Source organism: Ornithorhynchus anatinus, chromosome 1, assembly GCF_004115215.2.
Source record: "Ornithorhynchus anatinus isolate Pmale09 chromosome 1, mOrnAna1.pri.v4, whole genome shotgun sequence".
In the NCBI taxonomy this organism is placed as follows: Eukaryota; Metazoa; Chordata; class Mammalia; order Monotremata; family Ornithorhynchidae; genus Ornithorhynchus; species Ornithorhynchus anatinus.
Window position 1 is genome coordinate 138,771,400 of NC_041728.1, and position 18,424 is coordinate 138,789,823.

At 40.7% G+C, this 18,424-nt stretch overlaps 1 protein-coding gene across 2 annotated transcripts in view; it reads right to left on the reverse strand.

Annotated features, from left to right (window-relative positions):
* SPATA16 (spermatogenesis associated 16) overlaps window positions 1-18,424 on the reverse strand; it is a 221,093-nt gene that overhangs the window by 114,364 nt on the left and 88,305 nt on the right. For both annotated transcript variants that reach the window (XM_029046862.2, XM_029046814.2), the window contains exon 4: window positions 6,691-6,780. In XM_029046862.2, the coding sequence (XP_028902695.1) occupies window positions 6,691-6,780 (90 nt within the window). The remainder of the gene's footprint in view (window positions 1-6,690; window positions 6,781-18,424) is intronic.

The following is an 18,424-nucleotide window of genomic DNA, read 5'->3' on the forward strand; positions in this document are numbered from 1 at the left end:
ACTAAGCACTTTGGTGAATACAGTATAACAGAGTTAGTAGACATGTTCCCTACCCACAATGAGTCAAGAGTCTGAAGAGGAAGATGGCCACTTGTCAGGTGTGTGACTTTGGGCAAGTCACTTAACTTCTCTGGGCCTCAGCTACTTCATCTGTAAAATGGGGTTTAAGACTGTGAGCCCCATGTGGGACAACCTGATCACCTTGTATCCCCCCAGCACTTAGAACAGTGCTTTGCACATAGTAAGCTTTTAATAAATACCATCATCATCATCATAAATAAATTATGAATATGGATATAAATACTTTAGGGCTTAGGCAGGGGTGTATAAAGTCAATCACTCATCATATTTATTGAATGTTCTGCACTTGAGAGAATACAAAACAACAGAATTAGGCAGACATGTTCCCTGCACATAATGAGCTTATACTCTAGAGGGGTGGTTGTTGTTTCATGCTGTCTCAGGTCATGTCTGAACCATAGTGATGCCATGGACACATCTTCCCCAGAATGCCCCCTCCATCTGCAATTGTTCTGGTAGTGGATCTAGGGAGTTTTCTTGGTAAAAATATGGAAGCGGTTTACAGTTGCCTCCTTCTGTGCAGTAAACCTGAGTCTCTACCCTCAACTCTCTCCCATATCACTGCTGCCCAGCACAGGTGAGTTCTTGTAGCAGATAGCCTTACACTCACTAGCCACTGCCCAATCTAGGAATGGAATGAATATAATAATGTTGGTATTTGTTAAGCGCTTACTATATGCAGAGCACTGTTCTAAGCGCTGGGGTAGATATAGGGTAATCAGGTTGTCCCATGTGAGGCTCACAGTTAATCCCCATTTTACAGCTGAGGTAACTGAGGCACAGAGAAGTGAAGTGACTTGCCCACAATCACACAGCTGACAAGTGGCAGAGTCGGGAGTCGAACTCATGACCTCTGACTCCGAAGCCTAGGCTCTTTCCACTGAGCCACGCTGCTTCCCATATGCCTCTGTTTGACTCTCCTTTTCAGAGTCAAGACTGGTAGACTACTGTAAACACTCCAGGTGTGACCCTGAGGTGCTAGAGAGGTAGACAGAGATTAATATGAATAAATAAGCAATTTATAATATAATTTAAAGCTATATACATAAATGCTGTGGGGTTGGGGGTGGGGTGAATATAAAATGTCCTAAGGTCACAGATTGAAGTTCCTTGATGACACAGAAGGGAGAGGGAGCTGGGGAAAAGAGGGCTTAGTTGGGGAAAGCCTCTTGGAGGAGATGTGAAATAGGGAGGATAGTGGTGTTGTTGACAGTAATGGGAAAATGGGGGAGGACAGGATTTGGGTGGGAAGATAAGGAGTTCAGTTTTGGATGTGTTTAATTTGAGGTGTCGGCAGGACATCTAAGTAGAGATGTCTTGAAGGCAAGTGGAAATGCAAGATTACAGGGAAGGAAAGAGGTCAGGGCTGAAGATATAGATTGGGGAATCATCTGCCTAGAGATGGTAATTGAAGCCATTGGAGTGAATTCATTCATTCAGTAGTATTTACTGAGTGCTTACTATGTGCAGACCACTGTACTAAGTGATTGGAATGTACAGTTCGGTAAGGTATAGAGACAATCCCTGACCACTGACAGGCTTACAAGAGAGCAGATGTAGAGGGAGAATAGAAGGGGACAGAGAACTGAACTTTGGGGGACCCCTAAAGTCAGAGGGTGGGAGGCAGAGGAGGAGGCAGAAAAATATACTAAGGAGCAGTCAGAGAAATAGAAAAACTGAAAGGTCAGTGTCAGTGAATTCAAGGTTGGATAAAGTTTCAAGGATGAGGGGGTGGTCTACAGTGTCAAAGGTGGATGACAGATCTAGCAGGATTAGGATGGAAGAGAGGCCATCAGATTTGGTGCAAAGAAGGTCATTGGTTACCTTAGAGAGGGTTGTTTCTGTGGAGTGAAGGGGGAGAAAGCCTGACTGGAGGGGATCTAGAAAAAGGAGCCAGTGGGTATAAACAACTCTCCCAAGAAGTGTGAAGAGAAATGATAGAAGGGTGATGAGGTGCATATAGCTGTAACTCTATTTATACTGACGATATTGATGTCTATTTACTTGTTGTAATATCTGTCTTCCCCCTTCAAGACTGTAAGCCTGTTGTGGGCAGGGATTGTCTCTCTTTATTGCTGAATTGCACTTTCCAAGCACTTAGTACAGTGCTCTGCACACAGTAAGTGCTCAATAAATATGATTGAATGACTGAATGAATAACTGAAGGGAGTTATGGGGTTGAAGAAGGTTTTTAAATTTTAAAACAGGAGATACATAAACATATTTGAAAGCAGTGGGGAAGACCCATTAGAAAGTGAACAGTTGAAGATGTCAGTCAAAGGAGGAAGAAGGGAAGGGTGAATTTTAAAAATGTATGAAGAGATGGGGTCCAAAGCATAATGGTGGGGCTAGATTTATAAAGGAGGCAAGAGATTTCATCTTGAGTTACTGCAGGGAACATAGGGAGAGTCAGAGATGGTGGAAGAGGAAAGGGGGATTGGAGAGGAGCAGGGAAGATTTTAGGGAGATGACAATGATGGCTTCAATTTTGTTGATGAAGTATGTAGCCAGCTCATTAGGGGAAAGAGACAGTGGGAGCAGGGGAACAGGAGGTTTTAGAAGGGTGTTAAATGTCAGAAGAGCTTTTGGGACACTTCTTAGGAGTGAGTTAAGGAGAAGTACTGTTGGGATATGGAGAGGGCTCAATTGAAGAAGATAAGAATGAACTAAAGGTGGACAAGGTCAGGGCGATGTCTTGATTTCCTCCAGCAGTGTTCCCCGGCTCAGGCTGAATAAAGGGTGCAAGGTGATGCAGAAGGGAATGGGAGAAGGTATAATTGAATGAATGAATAAATGAGGGAATGAATGGAGGCATGGTGCTTTGAATAAGGCTTTAACAGTGGGAAGAGTGATAGATGAGTGAAGTATGGGGATTGAGGTAAGATTGAGAAGCAGCGTGGCTCAGTGGAAGAGCCCGGGCTTGGGAGTCAGAGGTCATGGGTTCAAATCCCATTTCAGCCACTTGCCAGCTGTGTGACTTTGGCAAGTCACTTAACTTCTCTGTGCCTCAGTTACCTCATCTGTAAAATGGGGATGAAGACTGAGGGACAACCTGATCACCTTGTATCCTCTCCAGTGCTTAGAACAGTGCTTGCACATAGTAAGCAGTTAACAAATGCCACAATTATTATTATTATTATATGAGGGGGCAAGGTGATTGAGTTCTTTAAAGTTTATGGTGTGGAGTTTCTGTTTGAAGTGGAGGTGGATGGGCAACCACTAGAGGTTCTTGAGGTGTGGCGAGATGTGGACTGAATGGTTTTGTAGAAAAATGATCCAGTCAGTCAGTCAGTTGTATATACTGAGTGCTTACTGTGTGCAGTGCACTGTATTAAGCACTGGGGAGAGTACAGTATAATAGGAACATTCCTGTCCACAACAAGCCTACAGAGTTTGGACTGGTGAGGGTAGAGACAGGAGGTAGGGAGGTCAGTGAGGAGACTGATTGCAGTCCATCAAGATGGGATGAGATAAGTGCTTGGAAGAGTATAGTAGTATTTTGGATGGAGATGAAAGGGTGGACTTTAGCAATGTTGTGAAAGCTGAACTTACAGGACATGAATATGTGGGTTGAATGAAAGAGATGAGTTGACGATACCACTAAGGTTATGGGCTTGTGAGAGAGGGAGGATGGGGGTGCCATCTACAGTGATGGGGAAGTCAGAGGGAGGACAGGGTTTGAGTAGGAATGTGAGGAGTTCTGTTTTGGACATACTAAATTTGAGGTGTTGGTGGAACATTCAAGTAAAAATGTCCTGAAGACAAGAGGAAGAAGAGATTATCAGGGCTGGAGGTGTACGTTTGGAATCATCTATACAGAGATGGTAGTTTAAACTATAAGAGCAAATGAGTTTTCCAAGAGAGAGGGTGTAGCTGGAGAAGGGAAGAGGTCCCAGAACTGAGCCATAAGGGACTCCTACAGTTGGGGGATGGTAGGCAGAGGAGTCCACAAAAGAGAATGAAAATGAGAGGCCAGGAAAACAGGAAGAGAACCAGGAGTGTCAGTGAAGCTGAGGTTGGATAATGTTTCCAGGAGAAGGGGGTGGTCGACAGTGTCACCAGCTGCTGAGAAGCCAAGGAGGAATAGGATGGAGTAGAAGACGTTGGATTTGGCAAGAAGTCAATCCCTGGTGACTTTTGAGAGGGAAGTTTCAGTGGAGTGAAGGGGGCAGAAGTGAGTTTGGAAGGAGTTAGGGAAAGAATTGGAGGAGAGGAAGTGGAGGCAGCAGGTGTAGACAACATGTTAAAGGAATTTGGATAAGAATGGCAGGAGGGAGATGAGGCGATAACTGGAGGGAGCCTGTGGAGTCAAAGGAGGGATTTTTTTAGGATGGGAATACATGGACATGTTTGAAAGCAACTGGGGAGCAGCCACTGGAGAGTGAACAGTTGAGGATTATGGCCAGGAAAGGAAGAAGGGAAATGTCAATTGCTTATAAAATGTCTTAAGGGATGGAGGGGGAGTGGGTGGATTTTGAGAAGAGGCAGGAGTTCTCTTCTTGTGATACTGCTGGGAAAGATGGGAAAGTTGAAGAAGGGGCAAGAGGAGGGAGGGATGGACTAAAGAAGTGAAAGGGAGATTTTAAAGAGATCATATCTGATGGCTGATGACATTTTCTTTATCAATAAAATGGTGCTTATTTCTTAAATGACTTGTGTTTTGCTATTATTTTTTTGTGGGGGCAGCAGGGGGAGATTGGGTAAGAAGGGAGTTGGAGGGGGGAATGTCTTCTGGCACACATTCTATTCAGGCTTCTTAAATGGTACTTAAAAGCAGTCTCCATTTCTCTTATGGATAGTCCTTTTTACCTGCCTTTTCAGGCTTTTTTTGTAACTAAGGTGCACTTCACAGCCGACTTGCCTTTTCTAAAATTTAATACTCTAGTGTTGTTATGTTTTGGCCTTCCTTCCCCAGCAGGAGTGTTAAATTTAGTCACGTGGAGATCATTATTACTGAGGGATTCTCCCACATGCACCTCCGGCACCAGGTCCCATCCACTACTCAAAATTGAATCCAGTATATTATCTTCCCTTGTCAGTTCTAGGACTAGTTGTTCCAGAAAGCAGTCGTTTATCCTGCCCCAAAACCTTACTTTAACTTTTTAACCAGTTCTGCAGCCATGAGTTATGCAGCCAATCCTGGGGAAGATAATTGCAGCCTCCCACAGTTATTACCATCCCAAGTTTTGAACCAACATATCCCATTTGACATTCCCTGCTCCCTTTCATCATCCTGATGTGGTGGTATAGATAAATATAAATTTAGGATACATTTCTTTTTCAAGAATCACATTTCTACCCATAAAAATTCTATGACGCTCCTAAAAATTCTATGACGCTCCTCTTACCAGGTAAGAATTTTTTTATGTTACTACTATTACATGGTCTCTCACATATAATGATACAGTCTTACCTGCCACCCACCCTATTTTTATTATTATGAAATGCCGTCAAATTGTTTCCAATTCATAGCGACTCCATGGATATACTTTCTCCAGATGTTCTGCCCTCTGCCATAATCCACAACCTTTCTAATCGTTCTTTTACCCATCCTAGTCTTTTCTAAAGTGCTCTAGACAGAAACTTGAGGGTTTTAATTCTTCAATTTATCTCAAAGACACCACTTAGATCAAGTAGGACCTCACTAACTGCTAATTTACAATCCATTCATTTTATTTTTAAGCCAATGGCTTTAAAGCTTCTAGACCCATTTCTATATTCTGGCTTTCCATATAGGCTAATTTCCCTGTTGGAGAGGCAGATTAATTTACCCTCTTTGTTTCCTCAAATGGTACATTATGGTTAAATTTCCCTAAGATTTCTCCCATCTTCACAGTGCTAATGAACACTTGAGTCACTTCCTTCCTGCAAGTTGATTCAATCCGATCCTCTACTAAGAGGCTTTTCCTGCCCTGTAGGCTTGGGCCATTTAGTTGAGGCTGACTGAGCCCATCATTCCTGTATTCATTCCGTCTATTTCAAAACATCCACCAGTTCCTGATTTATCTAAAACCATCCTCTCTGCTCCATTGTTTTATCTGTGCACTGATTTCTGAAACTCTCTCTGGCTTCTGGAAAACAAGAACAAAACTGACAGCACTTCAGAGTCCTATCATGGAGTACTGGACTTTTATCTTCAAATTTGGCAGTCTCAGTATCAGAGTATCTTGTGGTGCCATCTTGTCCCGAATTCTACTCAAATGATAAAGGAGTTGCAGACTGTCTTAAGTTCTCTTAAAAAGTGATTAGGGAGCAAAGAATCCTAGTCTCCTGGGCAGGATAGCTCGAGGCAATAGCAGCTATGGCAATGACTCAGGCTGACAGCAAATTAAATAGTACTAGCCCATTTTTCTTTTCCAGTAGCCAGATCTATATTTTTATAGCAACAGGTGCTCTCACGATTGGGAATTCTAAGCTTTGTTGGAAGAAAAGAATCACTTATAGGAATAAAAAATAGATGATTAATAATTCCTAGACAATTTTTCAGGACAGTAATTCTGGAAATGTTATTCCAGAGAAATGGAAAGATGCATTATGCTGTTCTCAGAAACCCAGAAAGCAGTTAATTGCACTTAGAGTAAATCTTCACAAAAGTTATGACTACAGTACCTTGCAGCTTCAGAATATCTCCCCAGAAATCGAAACACTGTGGCTTGACGAAGATGGTTCCGGAAATAGGCAGGATTTAAAACAATGCTCCTTTGAAAAGCAAAACAGATATTAAATTATGTTTTACAATCCATGATTAAGAGAAATACAGCATTTGGATGTATAATTGTTATATTGATTTAGCATTTTTTAGAAAAGATTGTATTAAGTGAATACTATTTCTCTCTTTCATTAACCAAGACAAATGAATATCTATTTCCAAAAATCTCTAGTAAGATTACAACAGAATAATGATTTTATTTATAGAATTAAGTATATATATAGATAAGACAATTACTGGCTGTCTTTGAGTTTACATTGTTGCATTTAGTATGTGGTATAATGCCCACATGATGTACTCTTAATTTTGTCATTCACATTTCTGTACCTGGCTGTAATTTTACATTATAATTTATGAAAAGTCTCTAAGCAGTCAGGATAGTGTGGAACAGGCATTTCGCAGAGCCTTCCAGGGAGGTGTTAAACTTCATGCTCCAAATTTAGCCACCTTGATAACTGGCTCTGTAACTGACTTTGTTGCAGAATTTCAATTAAAAGACAGTAAATTTGACATGTGGTGTAAATGATGACTGATGACTCAAGTGCTTTTTTTTTCTTTGGACAAATGAAAGAGCTAGGGAATTTTCATCTGTGCTATGTTAGTGAAAATGAATCAGTTACAGAAATAATGGTGAGGACATTGGCCTTTGAGCCATTTCATTTTACTCTTAATATTTTAATATTCATGCTAAATATTCTTAATTCCTAAAAAATGAATATTAGCTTTACTCAAGGCTTTATTCTTTATCTTTGTCACTGAAAAATATTAAAATTAAACAAATATTGGTTTGATTTGGTTGTAAAGGAGGTATTACCAGTGCACAATTTTAATGCAAAGCAAGTTAACTACTAATAATTAATATATTAGTGACATTCTGTCTACAAAATCAAACTAAATAAGGTAATGTTTAAATCAAATATAGAGAACTTCAGATGAAAAAGAAACAGAACATTTCTGATATTCCCAGAATAAGGTAAATAACAAAGTGTTGCAATATCTCAGGTTTTGAAGTGTGGATGGAAAAAAAAGTCTCTTGGAATTCTATATAATGAATCGAATGCTCTAATATATCAACATCAACTTATTGTCTTGCTCTTCACGAGAAGCAGTGTGGCGTAGTGGAAAGAGCTCAGTGTTGGGAGTCAAAGGACCTAGGCTCTGATACCAGCTCTGCCACTTGTCAGCTGTGTGACCTTGAGCAAGGCAGTTTATTTCTCTATGCCTCAGTTTCCTCATCTGTAAAATAGGGATTAAGACTGAAAGCCCCTCCAGGGACACGGATTGAGTTCAATTCAGTTATCTTGAATCTACCCCAGCACTTAGTACAGTGCCTGCCACTTAGCAAGCACTTAACAAATCCCACATTTATTATTTATACCATTATTACAATTAATAAATATACATGGTGACTTTATATTTTCACTGCATGCTGCGAGCAGGTGTTACTTCCTAAAATGCTAAATGAAACATCAACCAAACAACCAAATAAAAACAGCCCATACCTCTCACATCAAAAGTATTTATTGAACACCTATTGTCTGCAAAATTCCACTAAGCACCAAAGAAAGTACAATAGAACTCTTACATGATTCCTGCCTACAAGGAGCTGTATGATAATGAGGAGCAGTGTGGCTAATGAAAGTACAGGGACCTGGGGAGTGAGAGGACCTGGGTTCTAATCCCAGGTTAGCCAGTTGCCTCCTGTGTGACCTTGGGCTTCAGTTTTCTCAACTGTAAAATGAGGGATTCAATATTGATTCTCCCTCCTACTGTGTCCAACCTGATTAAAATGTACCTCAGTCCTCAGAACAGTGCTTGACACATAGTAAGCACGTAATACAATAATAATAATACTAAAGGATTAATTTAGTTTAATTTTTAAAAATGGTAACTGTTAAGTGCTTACTATGTGTCAAGCACTGTACTAAGCTCTTAGGTGGATACAGGTAAATCGGGTTGGACACAGTCCCTGTCCCATGTGGGATTCACACTCTCAATCCCCATTTTATAGATCAGGTAACTGAGGCACAGAGAAGTGAAGTGACTTGCCTAAGGCCACACAGCAGACAAGAGGCAGAGCAGGGATTAGAATGCAAGACCTTTTGACTCCCAGGGCCGTGCTCTATCCACTGTGCCAAGCTATTTCCCTAAAAAGGATCTTACATTCAACTGGAGAATATATATATCTATCCACTTATCAATTTAATTCTAGCCAGCATTCTAATTCTGATAGTCTGGGTTATAACTTCCCAGGAAGGAGGAAAATGGGGCGATACCTGGAGGGAGCCATGGGGCCTAGGGAGGATTTTTTAGGATAAGAAATACATGAACATGTTTGAAAGCAGTGGGGAAGAAGCAACTGGAGACCGTACAGTTGAAAATGGCAATCAGAAGCAGCGTGGCTTAGTGGCAAGAGCACGGGCTTGGGAGTCAGAGGATGTGAGTTCTAATTCTGCCTTTGCCACTTGTCTGATGCATGACCTTGGGCAAACAACTTCTCTGTGCCTGAGTTACCTCATCTGGAAAATGGGGATTAAGATTGTAAGCCCCACGTGGGACAACCTTGTTACCTTGTATCTACCCCAGTGCTTAGAACAGTGCTTGGCACATAGTAAGCACTTAACAAATACCATATTTATTTATTTATTTTATTTTAACAAGGGAGTGGGCAAATGTTCCGATACAGGGTGAAGGGATAGGAAGGCAGGCTCAGGTGGAGGGGGTAGATTGTGAGAGGAGGCATGAGATCTCCTTTCCAGACTAAGCCACCCCTTTCCTCTGCTCCTCCTCCCCTTCCCATCGCCCCAACTCCCTCCCTCTGCTCTACCCCCACTCCCTGCCCCACAGCACTTGTGTATACTTGTACATATTTATTATTCTATTTGTTTTATTAATGATGTGTATATATCTATAATTCTATTTATTTATTTTGATGATATTGATGCCTGTCTACTTGTTTTGTTTTGTTTCTAGACTGTGAGCCCACTGTGGGCAGGGACTGTCTCTATCTATTGCCAAATTGTATTTTCCAAGCTCTTATTACAGTGCTCTGCACACAGTAAGCACTCAATAAATACAATTGAATGAATAAATGAATCTGGTCTTGAGATACCGATGGGAAAGATGGGAAAGTCAAAGAAAGGGAAGGACTGGAGAGGATAGGGGAAATTTTAGGGAGATCACACCTAATGGTTACAATTTTGTCAATAAAGTATTTAACCAGGTTTTTATGGGCAAGGCACGAGAGGGAGTGTGGGACAGAGGATTAGAGGAGGGACTTAAAACATCTAAAACAACCACTAAGGACAGTGGGAGGGGAAGTCAAAAAAGGATGGAGGCTATGTGTCAGACATAGAAGAAGCACAAGGAACAGAACCCAAACATCTACACAGTGTTTGTAAACCTTATGGATGCAATTGCTACCATCAGAAGATTTGGGCTCTGGAAACTATTTAGTAAAGTTGACTGCCCTGAAAAATTTATCAAGTTTCTGAGAATACTCTCTAGTGGCATAGCCAGTTGGATTAGAATTGTGGGTACCCTGTCTGATCTGTTCTTCATGGCCATTGGAGTAAAGAAGGTATATGCACTGTGCCTGGGCCTTCACCATATTCTATTCAGTCATGCTGGAAATGCAACAAAAGATCTGGATGCAAGTGTTCGACTCTATTGCACCATCTCTGGGAAACTGTTCCAAATCAACAGTCTTAGAGCAGGGTATCATCCAAAGTCCTAGAGAAAACCATTCAACAACTATTTACAGATAATTCCACCCTTTAGAGACACACACTCAAGAAGACATGCAAATGATTGTAAATCGATACACTGAATTGGCTGGTGATTATAGGCTGGCAATACGTCTAAAGAAAACTGAGACGATGAATCAGCCTGCACTGCGGAAGCCATAAACACAAGCAAAACTGTAGACGGGCACCACATACCTAAACACCAAATTCTATTACCTAAGACAGCTCACAGACTATTTTACTAAGTGCTTGGGAGAGCACAAAGATAGTAGGAAAGTGCTGAAGTGGAAAACAGAATCAAGAAGACTAACACATACTCAGGGAAAACATCAAATGGAGTGTCATTTAAGGGTGCGATTAGGATCTAGACCAAACTAAGGTCTAGAGAGTTGTAGTGTTGTCCAACTTAATGATGGATCACAAACTGGCACCCCATCCAGCTCCTCGAGCAGCTCTGTCAGTGTCATTTATGGGCCATAGTGAATTTATCAAATGCATAAGTAGAGAATATGTTACTAGGCTTAGAAAATACGAAAAGGTTTTCTCAAATGACAGGGACCAAACACTTTTCTTTCTAGATTCAATCCTCTAGGTTCTCAAGAAATACAGATGGGAAACCATACTAGGATGAGGTCAACAACTGGATGCCCCATTTGGGAGGATTGTTTTCATGATCACCATTTGGGTTACTTCGTGTTTTGCTCCTAAGGTTTTTCATTAAATAATTCCATAATAACAGGGATGTGCAAAAGGAATGAAGTTATCTATTGCTGATATTTTGGGACACATTCTTGGAGTAACAGTCTTGAAGTAATTTGCTTGGAGCTTCAAGCAAATAAATCAGGGATGAAACTAGATGGAATATAACTAGTTTGAAGGGAATTTCATATTTAGGGCAAGTCTGTCAACAGCTGGTGAGGAAATAGATCAAAACAGAATACAGGTGATTTGCATCTTCATAATCAAGAGTATTTTGATGATGATTACAAATGTGACTAATCCAAAAGAAAGCATTATGGAAGAAGACACTGGTTATTTTTAAGGTTTTTTTTAAGAAATATAACTTAAACCTGATGAAAGGAACAAGACATATAAGGTTTTTACTGGGTAGTACATGTACCTATCCATAATCTATTTATTTATATTAATGGCTGCCTCCCCCTCTAGACTGTAAGCTCACTGTGGGCAGGAAACATGTTTATCAACTCCACCATATTGTACTCTCCCAAGAGCTTAATACAATTCTCTGCACACTGTAAGAGCTCAATAAATATCATCAATCCATTGATGATGGATCAAGAAAACAAAACACATGAAATGGTGTTGGGAGGCTCATTAGTAGGAATCAGTGGTATTTATTGAGTTCTTATCATTTGCAGAGGACTGTACTAAGTGCTTGGGAGAGTTCAACCCAACAAAGTTGGCAGAAACATTCTCTGCCCACAGTGAGCTTACAGCCTAGAAGGGGTGATAGATATTAATATAAATAAATAATTTATAACATACAATTCAAAAATATGCATATAGGTTTTGTGGGGTTGGGGCGAAGACCAAATGCTCACAGGTCACAGATCCAAGTGCAGAGATGACACCGAAGGGTGAGGGAGCATTTGGTGACAGGGTGAAATCTCTGATGAAAAGAACACTACACTAAAGTCAAAATATTTGCTCCTAAGGCCAAGGAGTCTTATGAAGAAATAAATGACCGAGTACTGACTAGCTATGTACTCAGCTACGTATCTTAGTAGAATGTTTATTGTTTTATTGTACTATCCCAAGTGCTTGGTACAGTTATCTGCACCAAGTAAGCGCTCAATAAATACGACTGAATGAATGAATGAACCACGCTTTACCACAATTCCATAAAGGAGGAATTTTTAGTATATGTCTTTGCAAGTTAAAAAATCCTTTTTTGTGGAATAAAAAGTACTTCCTTGAACCACTAGGAATAATTTTCTAGACAAGTTCTTATGGTGTTTCCGTGATGACAAAAGTTATTTTTTCAACTACAGTTATAGTAGGTTACATTACGCTTCAGGGAAATTGCTACATTTTATGGATACACTATCTAGAGTTTAGGATTAAAGTATGCAAAATTGAAATCTGCATTGTATATCATATGTGAAAAATATTTTTAAAACTTAAAACATAAAATTCAAAATATTTATACAAAAATTGTTGAATAACATTAACAGAGTAGTGAATAATAATGTTGGTATTTGTTAAACGCTTACTATGTGCAGAGCACTGTTCTAAGCGCTGGGGTAGACACAGGGGAATCAGGTTGTCCCACGTGGGGCTCACAGTCTTAATCCCCATTTTACAGATGAGGTAACTGAGGCGCAGAGAAGTTAAGTGACTTTCCCACAGTCACACAGCTGACAAGTGGCCGATCTGGGATTTGAACCCATGACCTCTGACTCCAAAGTCCGTGCTCTTTCCACTGAGCCACGCTGCTTCTCATTCAACTGGGATGTGTCACAAAGAGAATTCTCTCCTGAGATAAAAGTCATGAATTAAGATTAATGGATGGGGTATTTTCCAAACGTAAATAGGTAGTGACACTTACGGTCTTGAGATTAAATCCTGATGTAGTTGCTTTTCCATTAGTTAACTCCTTCTATCTCTCCACTCTCTTAATTATGGTATTTATTAAGTGCTTACTATGTGCGGAAACAAAAGATAACTAGATTGAACACAGATTGAGCCCACATGAGGCTCAGTTTCAGAAGTAGGGTGAGTATGGATCATCCTCATTTTACAGATCGAATGCTTAGTACAGGGCTCTGCACACAGTAAATGCTTAATAAATGCCATTTATAGATGAAGAAATGGAGGCAGAGAGAGATTCAGTAATTTGTACGACAGAGCTGGGAATTGTATCAAGGTCTCCTGATTTCTGGCCCCAAGATGTTTCCAACAGGCCATCCTGTCTCTTCTCACTCATCATTTATCCCAATTGAATCCTCTAATTGTACCTAACTCTCTCTGATCTATTGCTTGTGTTTCTCCAATTTTCCCAGAGGTAGTCTTTCTGGATTCTTACTCCTTACCCACTCCCTCCCCCTTAATTTCTGACAGGCCTTCACTCTCCCCACCCTCAAAGTCCTACTAAAATCACATCTTCTCCAACAGACCTTCCCTGGCTAAGCCCTTATTTTCCCTTTTTTTGCCCTTTTCTTCTGCTTTGCCTATGCACTTGTGGCTGTAACATTTAAGCATTTTGACTTACACCCCACAGAATTTATGTACGTTTCCACCTTTAATTTATTTTCATGTCTGTCCCCCTCTAGTTTGTAAGCTCCTTGAGGGCAAGAATTTTTACTACATACTCTATTGTATTCTCTCAAGTGCTTAATTCATTGATCTACACATAGAGTGTTCAATAAAAAATGATTGACTGATAGTCGATTACATTAGAACAGTTTCCCACATCAGTTTCACCAAATCATATCCCTCCTTTCCTTCAAAGTCTTCCTAAAACATCTCTCCTCCAAAGACAATCCTTGTCTAATCCCCTGTTATAATTGTCATATCATTGCCTGCCACCTTAATGCCTCAGTGCATACCTGTTCATTTATATGTTCTATTTATCTACCATTAAGGTAAATGCTCACAATTGGCTGCAATTTAGTAGCACTTAATATAAGTAATTTACACTGGCAAAAGGCTTTCTACAAGGCACTTTCAGGAAGGGAGACTCACTGTCCAATGTGATGACTGAAAGTGGAATCAAAGTAACTATTTACAGAAGCAAATGATTCAAAAGGGATTTGGTAGTCGGAACCCCAAGTGGATCCACTCCTAGAACAGGAAGAGGACTCCACTGCTCAACTGCTGGATTGTCTGTCCGGGGACTCCAACCAGGGTTTTGTATCTTGTCCCTTATGGGTCCAGATTAGTTTGCCCTCATGGTGGGGATCTTCTGGATTGCCTGTCAACTGTAGAGGAGTAGCATGTGTGACTGGTTTTGTAAAGTCATCACATGCCCACGCTAACACAGTCCCAGCTGCACCAGATCCGTCATCAGGCTTTCTGAGGCAGCTCATTTGCGGTGGAGATGGCTTGAGATTCTGGAGCTCCATCTTGCTTCTTACCCAGATTCTACTATGTCTCAGCTTGTCCTTTCAGGCTACAGGGGGATCCTCTCCACACTGACTTGGTCCACATGCAGATAGAAGCTATAATAAGTGCACTAAACATTTTTGCTCCAACAGAGAGTACCAGTAGCATCGTTAAATTTCTAAACTACTCTTTTGGCAAAGGACAGGGCACCAACGGAGATAGCAGAGAAGCAGGAGGGCATAGTGGATAGAGTACGGGCCTGGGAGGCAGAATGTCATGGGTTCTAATCCTGGTTCCACCACTTGTCTTCTGTGTGATCTTGGGCAAGTCACTTCACTTCACTGTGGCTCAGTTACCTCATATGTAAAATGGGGATTGAGACTGCAAGCCCCATGTTAAACAGGCCTGTGTCCAAACTCATTTGCTTGTATCCACCCTAGTGCTTAGTACAGTGCCTGGTTCATAGTAAGCACTTAATAAATACCATAATTATTAATTATTATATTTGAGAAATTGGAACTATATTTCCAGTGAATTTGGAAATGGAACCATTGAGGGAGAGGTCAAACAACACAGACAAAATGAAAAGGACTTGAAAAAAAGGCCATATTTACCCACTGAAGACCACGGCTCTCTTCATCTAGTATTTCCCAGCTCAAGTTAGTCATTCTGCTCAAGCTAACTTAACTGTACCCTCATTCTTCATTTCCTGACCCCAATCATTGTTCTCCTAGCTGTCCTCCCAAAATGTGACACATTCTAGCTAGCCCCACATCCACCACCTCTTCCAACAAGCTTTACCGTAGTAATGTCCATCTTTGGAGTTCCACTGATGCAGCAAACTACCTGAACACTTATTTTTGCCCTTCCTCTGTGTTTAAGCTTACAGTCTAGAGAGGGAGATAGAAATCAATTCATTTATTCTGATTCCTCTTTTAGTTAATAAAAATGTTTATGTCTATCTCCCCCATTAGAGTGAAGCTCCTTGTGGGCAAATTTTGTGACTTGTACTTCTGTGATACTTTCCCGAGTATTAGTACAGTGCCTTGCATTCTGTTGGTGCTCAATAAATACCATACCACCACTATCAGAATACTGTGGCTACATGCAAAATAGTTTCAAGATTATAAGAGATTAAAACAGAGAAGGGAGACATCTACAAAATCAGTAGGAGGTATTTACAACTACAACCATCTGAAAAGATTAAAACAAAAGATGAAGATAACAATGTTTGGGGAAAAAAGGGTAACGATAGATGGAAGATGAGCAAGTATCTCCTACACAGTGCTGGAGTATGGATGAAAACATTGGGAAAAATGACAATCTTGGGGGAGAAGAAAATGGGGAAAGACAACATTCTTAAGGCAGTCGGTGGGATGGGAAGCAGCATGACCTAGTGGAATCAGCATGGGCCTGGGAGTCAGAGAACTTGGTTCTAATTCCAGCTCTGCAACTTTCTGCTATGTGACCTTGGGCGTATTATTTCTCTGTGCCTCAATTTCCTCATCTGTAAAATGTGTCCAACCTGATTACCTTGTATCTACCCCAGGGCTTACAGAAGTGCTTGGACATAGGAAGTCTTTAAAAAAATACCATAATTACTTTTAATTGATATTGATTGAGTTTTTATTGTATTCAGAGCACTGTACTAAGTGCTTGGGAAAGTATAATACAGTTGAGTTGGTAGACACGATTTCTGTCCTCAAGGGCCTTACAGTCTTCTTGAAAAAGGTCAACTAGAGGTAGATGGCAGGCTAAAACATCCATCTAAAATCATTTAAATTAATTAATGTTATTAATGATAATAATTATGGCATTTGTTAAGCACTTGGAGGCTAAAATATATTCCTGTGGCATAAGTTACTACATCATGTCCCTCCTGGACTTCCCACACCTTCTTTATGCTTGATGCATAAGCCCAGTTCCTCAGCACAGTCATCTCCATCAATGGTCAACAGTGTGGTCCCATCTCTGTGCCTCAGTTACCTCATGTGTAAAATGGTATTAAGAGTGTGAACCCCATATGGGACAAGGAATGCATCCAACCTGGTTAACCTGTATCTACCCCAGTTCTTAGAACAGTGGTTGGCATATAGTAAGCACTTAACTAGTCCCATAATTATTATTATTATTATAACTTTCCAGTACTAATCCCCTGCCCTGGAACAACCCCACAGTCCACTTTCTCCACTCCTGCATTTGAACACCAACTGGTTCTACATTCTAGAAACAATATTCATTCTTGGTTTTATCAAAAGAATGCTCTTATGGTACCTGCCTTCTTCTCTGACCACACCTTTTCAGTCTCACTGGCTGGCTCTTTTTCCTAGTTTCATCTAACTGGGATGTCTCAAAGGTTCTTTTCTGGGTCTCTGAATCTTCTTGTTCTAAAACTCACTTTCTAGATAGGTTAAGTTAGAGGGCATCAGGTACCACCTCCATGAGGATGATTACCAAATCAATCTATCAGCTCCAACCACTCACCTGCTCTACAATCTCTCATTTCCTCTTTCCTCAAGTTTATTTCCACATGACTGCCCCACCAGCTGCATAAATTCAAAATGACTAAAACCCTAATTTATCTACTTCTAAACCCATCCCTAATGTTATTATAACTAGTTCATCCATAATCCTCTCTGTCCCAGAAGCTCACAATCTTGGTCTCATCCTCGATGCCTCATTATTTTTTAACCCTCATACCTAGTCTGTGGCTGACTTTTCCTTGCTTTTCATCTAGAATATTTCTTTACTCTTTCATTCAATCAGTGGTATTTATTGATCACTTACTGTGTGCAGGGCACTGTGCTAATCACTTTTTTTAATGGTATTTGTTAAGCACTTACTATGTGCCAGGCACTGGGGTAGATATGAGAAAATCAGGTTGCACTCAGCCCATGTCTCCTGTGGAGCTCCCAGCCTTAATCCACATTTTAGAGATGAGGGAACTGAGGCACAGAGAAGTGAAGTGACTCACCCAAGGTCACTTTGCAGACAGGTGGTGGACCCGGAGTAAGAACCCAGGCCCTTCTGACTCCCAGGCCTGTGCTCTACCCACTAGGCCAGGTTGCTTTTCATTTAGAAAAGTACTATACAGTAGAGTGGGTAGAAATGATCCCTGACCACAAGGAACTTACAGTTCCTATCTTCTCTACTCAAAAAGCCATCACTTTGATTCAGACTCATCGTCTCCCAACTATTCCATTACATCATCCTTCTCACTTGTCTTCTGGCTTCCAATTTCACCCTAGGATTCAAGCAAATCAGATTTATTAAATACCTAATATGTTCAGGGCATTTTATTAATTGCTTTGGGGGAGGACAATAGAGTTTGCATATATGCTCCCATTCTCAAGGAATGAGCACTTAGTAGAGTGGGAAGGAGTTTTTCTTAGTGGAAAGAGCATGGTCCTGGGAATCAGAGGAACTGGGCGACTCTCAGCTCTACCACTGACTTGGGCAAGTCACTTAACTTCTCTGTGCCTCAGTTTCCTCATGTATTGAAAGGGGATTAAATCCTACTCACTCCTACTTAGACTGTGAGTCCTGAGTAGGAAAGGGATTGTATCTGACCTGATTACCTTGTATCGACACTTAGCACAGTGTTTGGCATAGAGCTTAATAAATACTATTTGTATAATTATGATTATTATTACAGTCCTCTGCACCCAGTAAGCAGCATTGGTTGATTTACATTCCAAGGGTAGGAAGACCCTAATACAAATCAGACACAAAGGATGATGGCATTATCTACAATAATGAGAAGGAGAGGGGTGGAGGGGGAGCTCATCCCTCTAGACTGTAAGCTCGCTGTGGGCAGGGTATG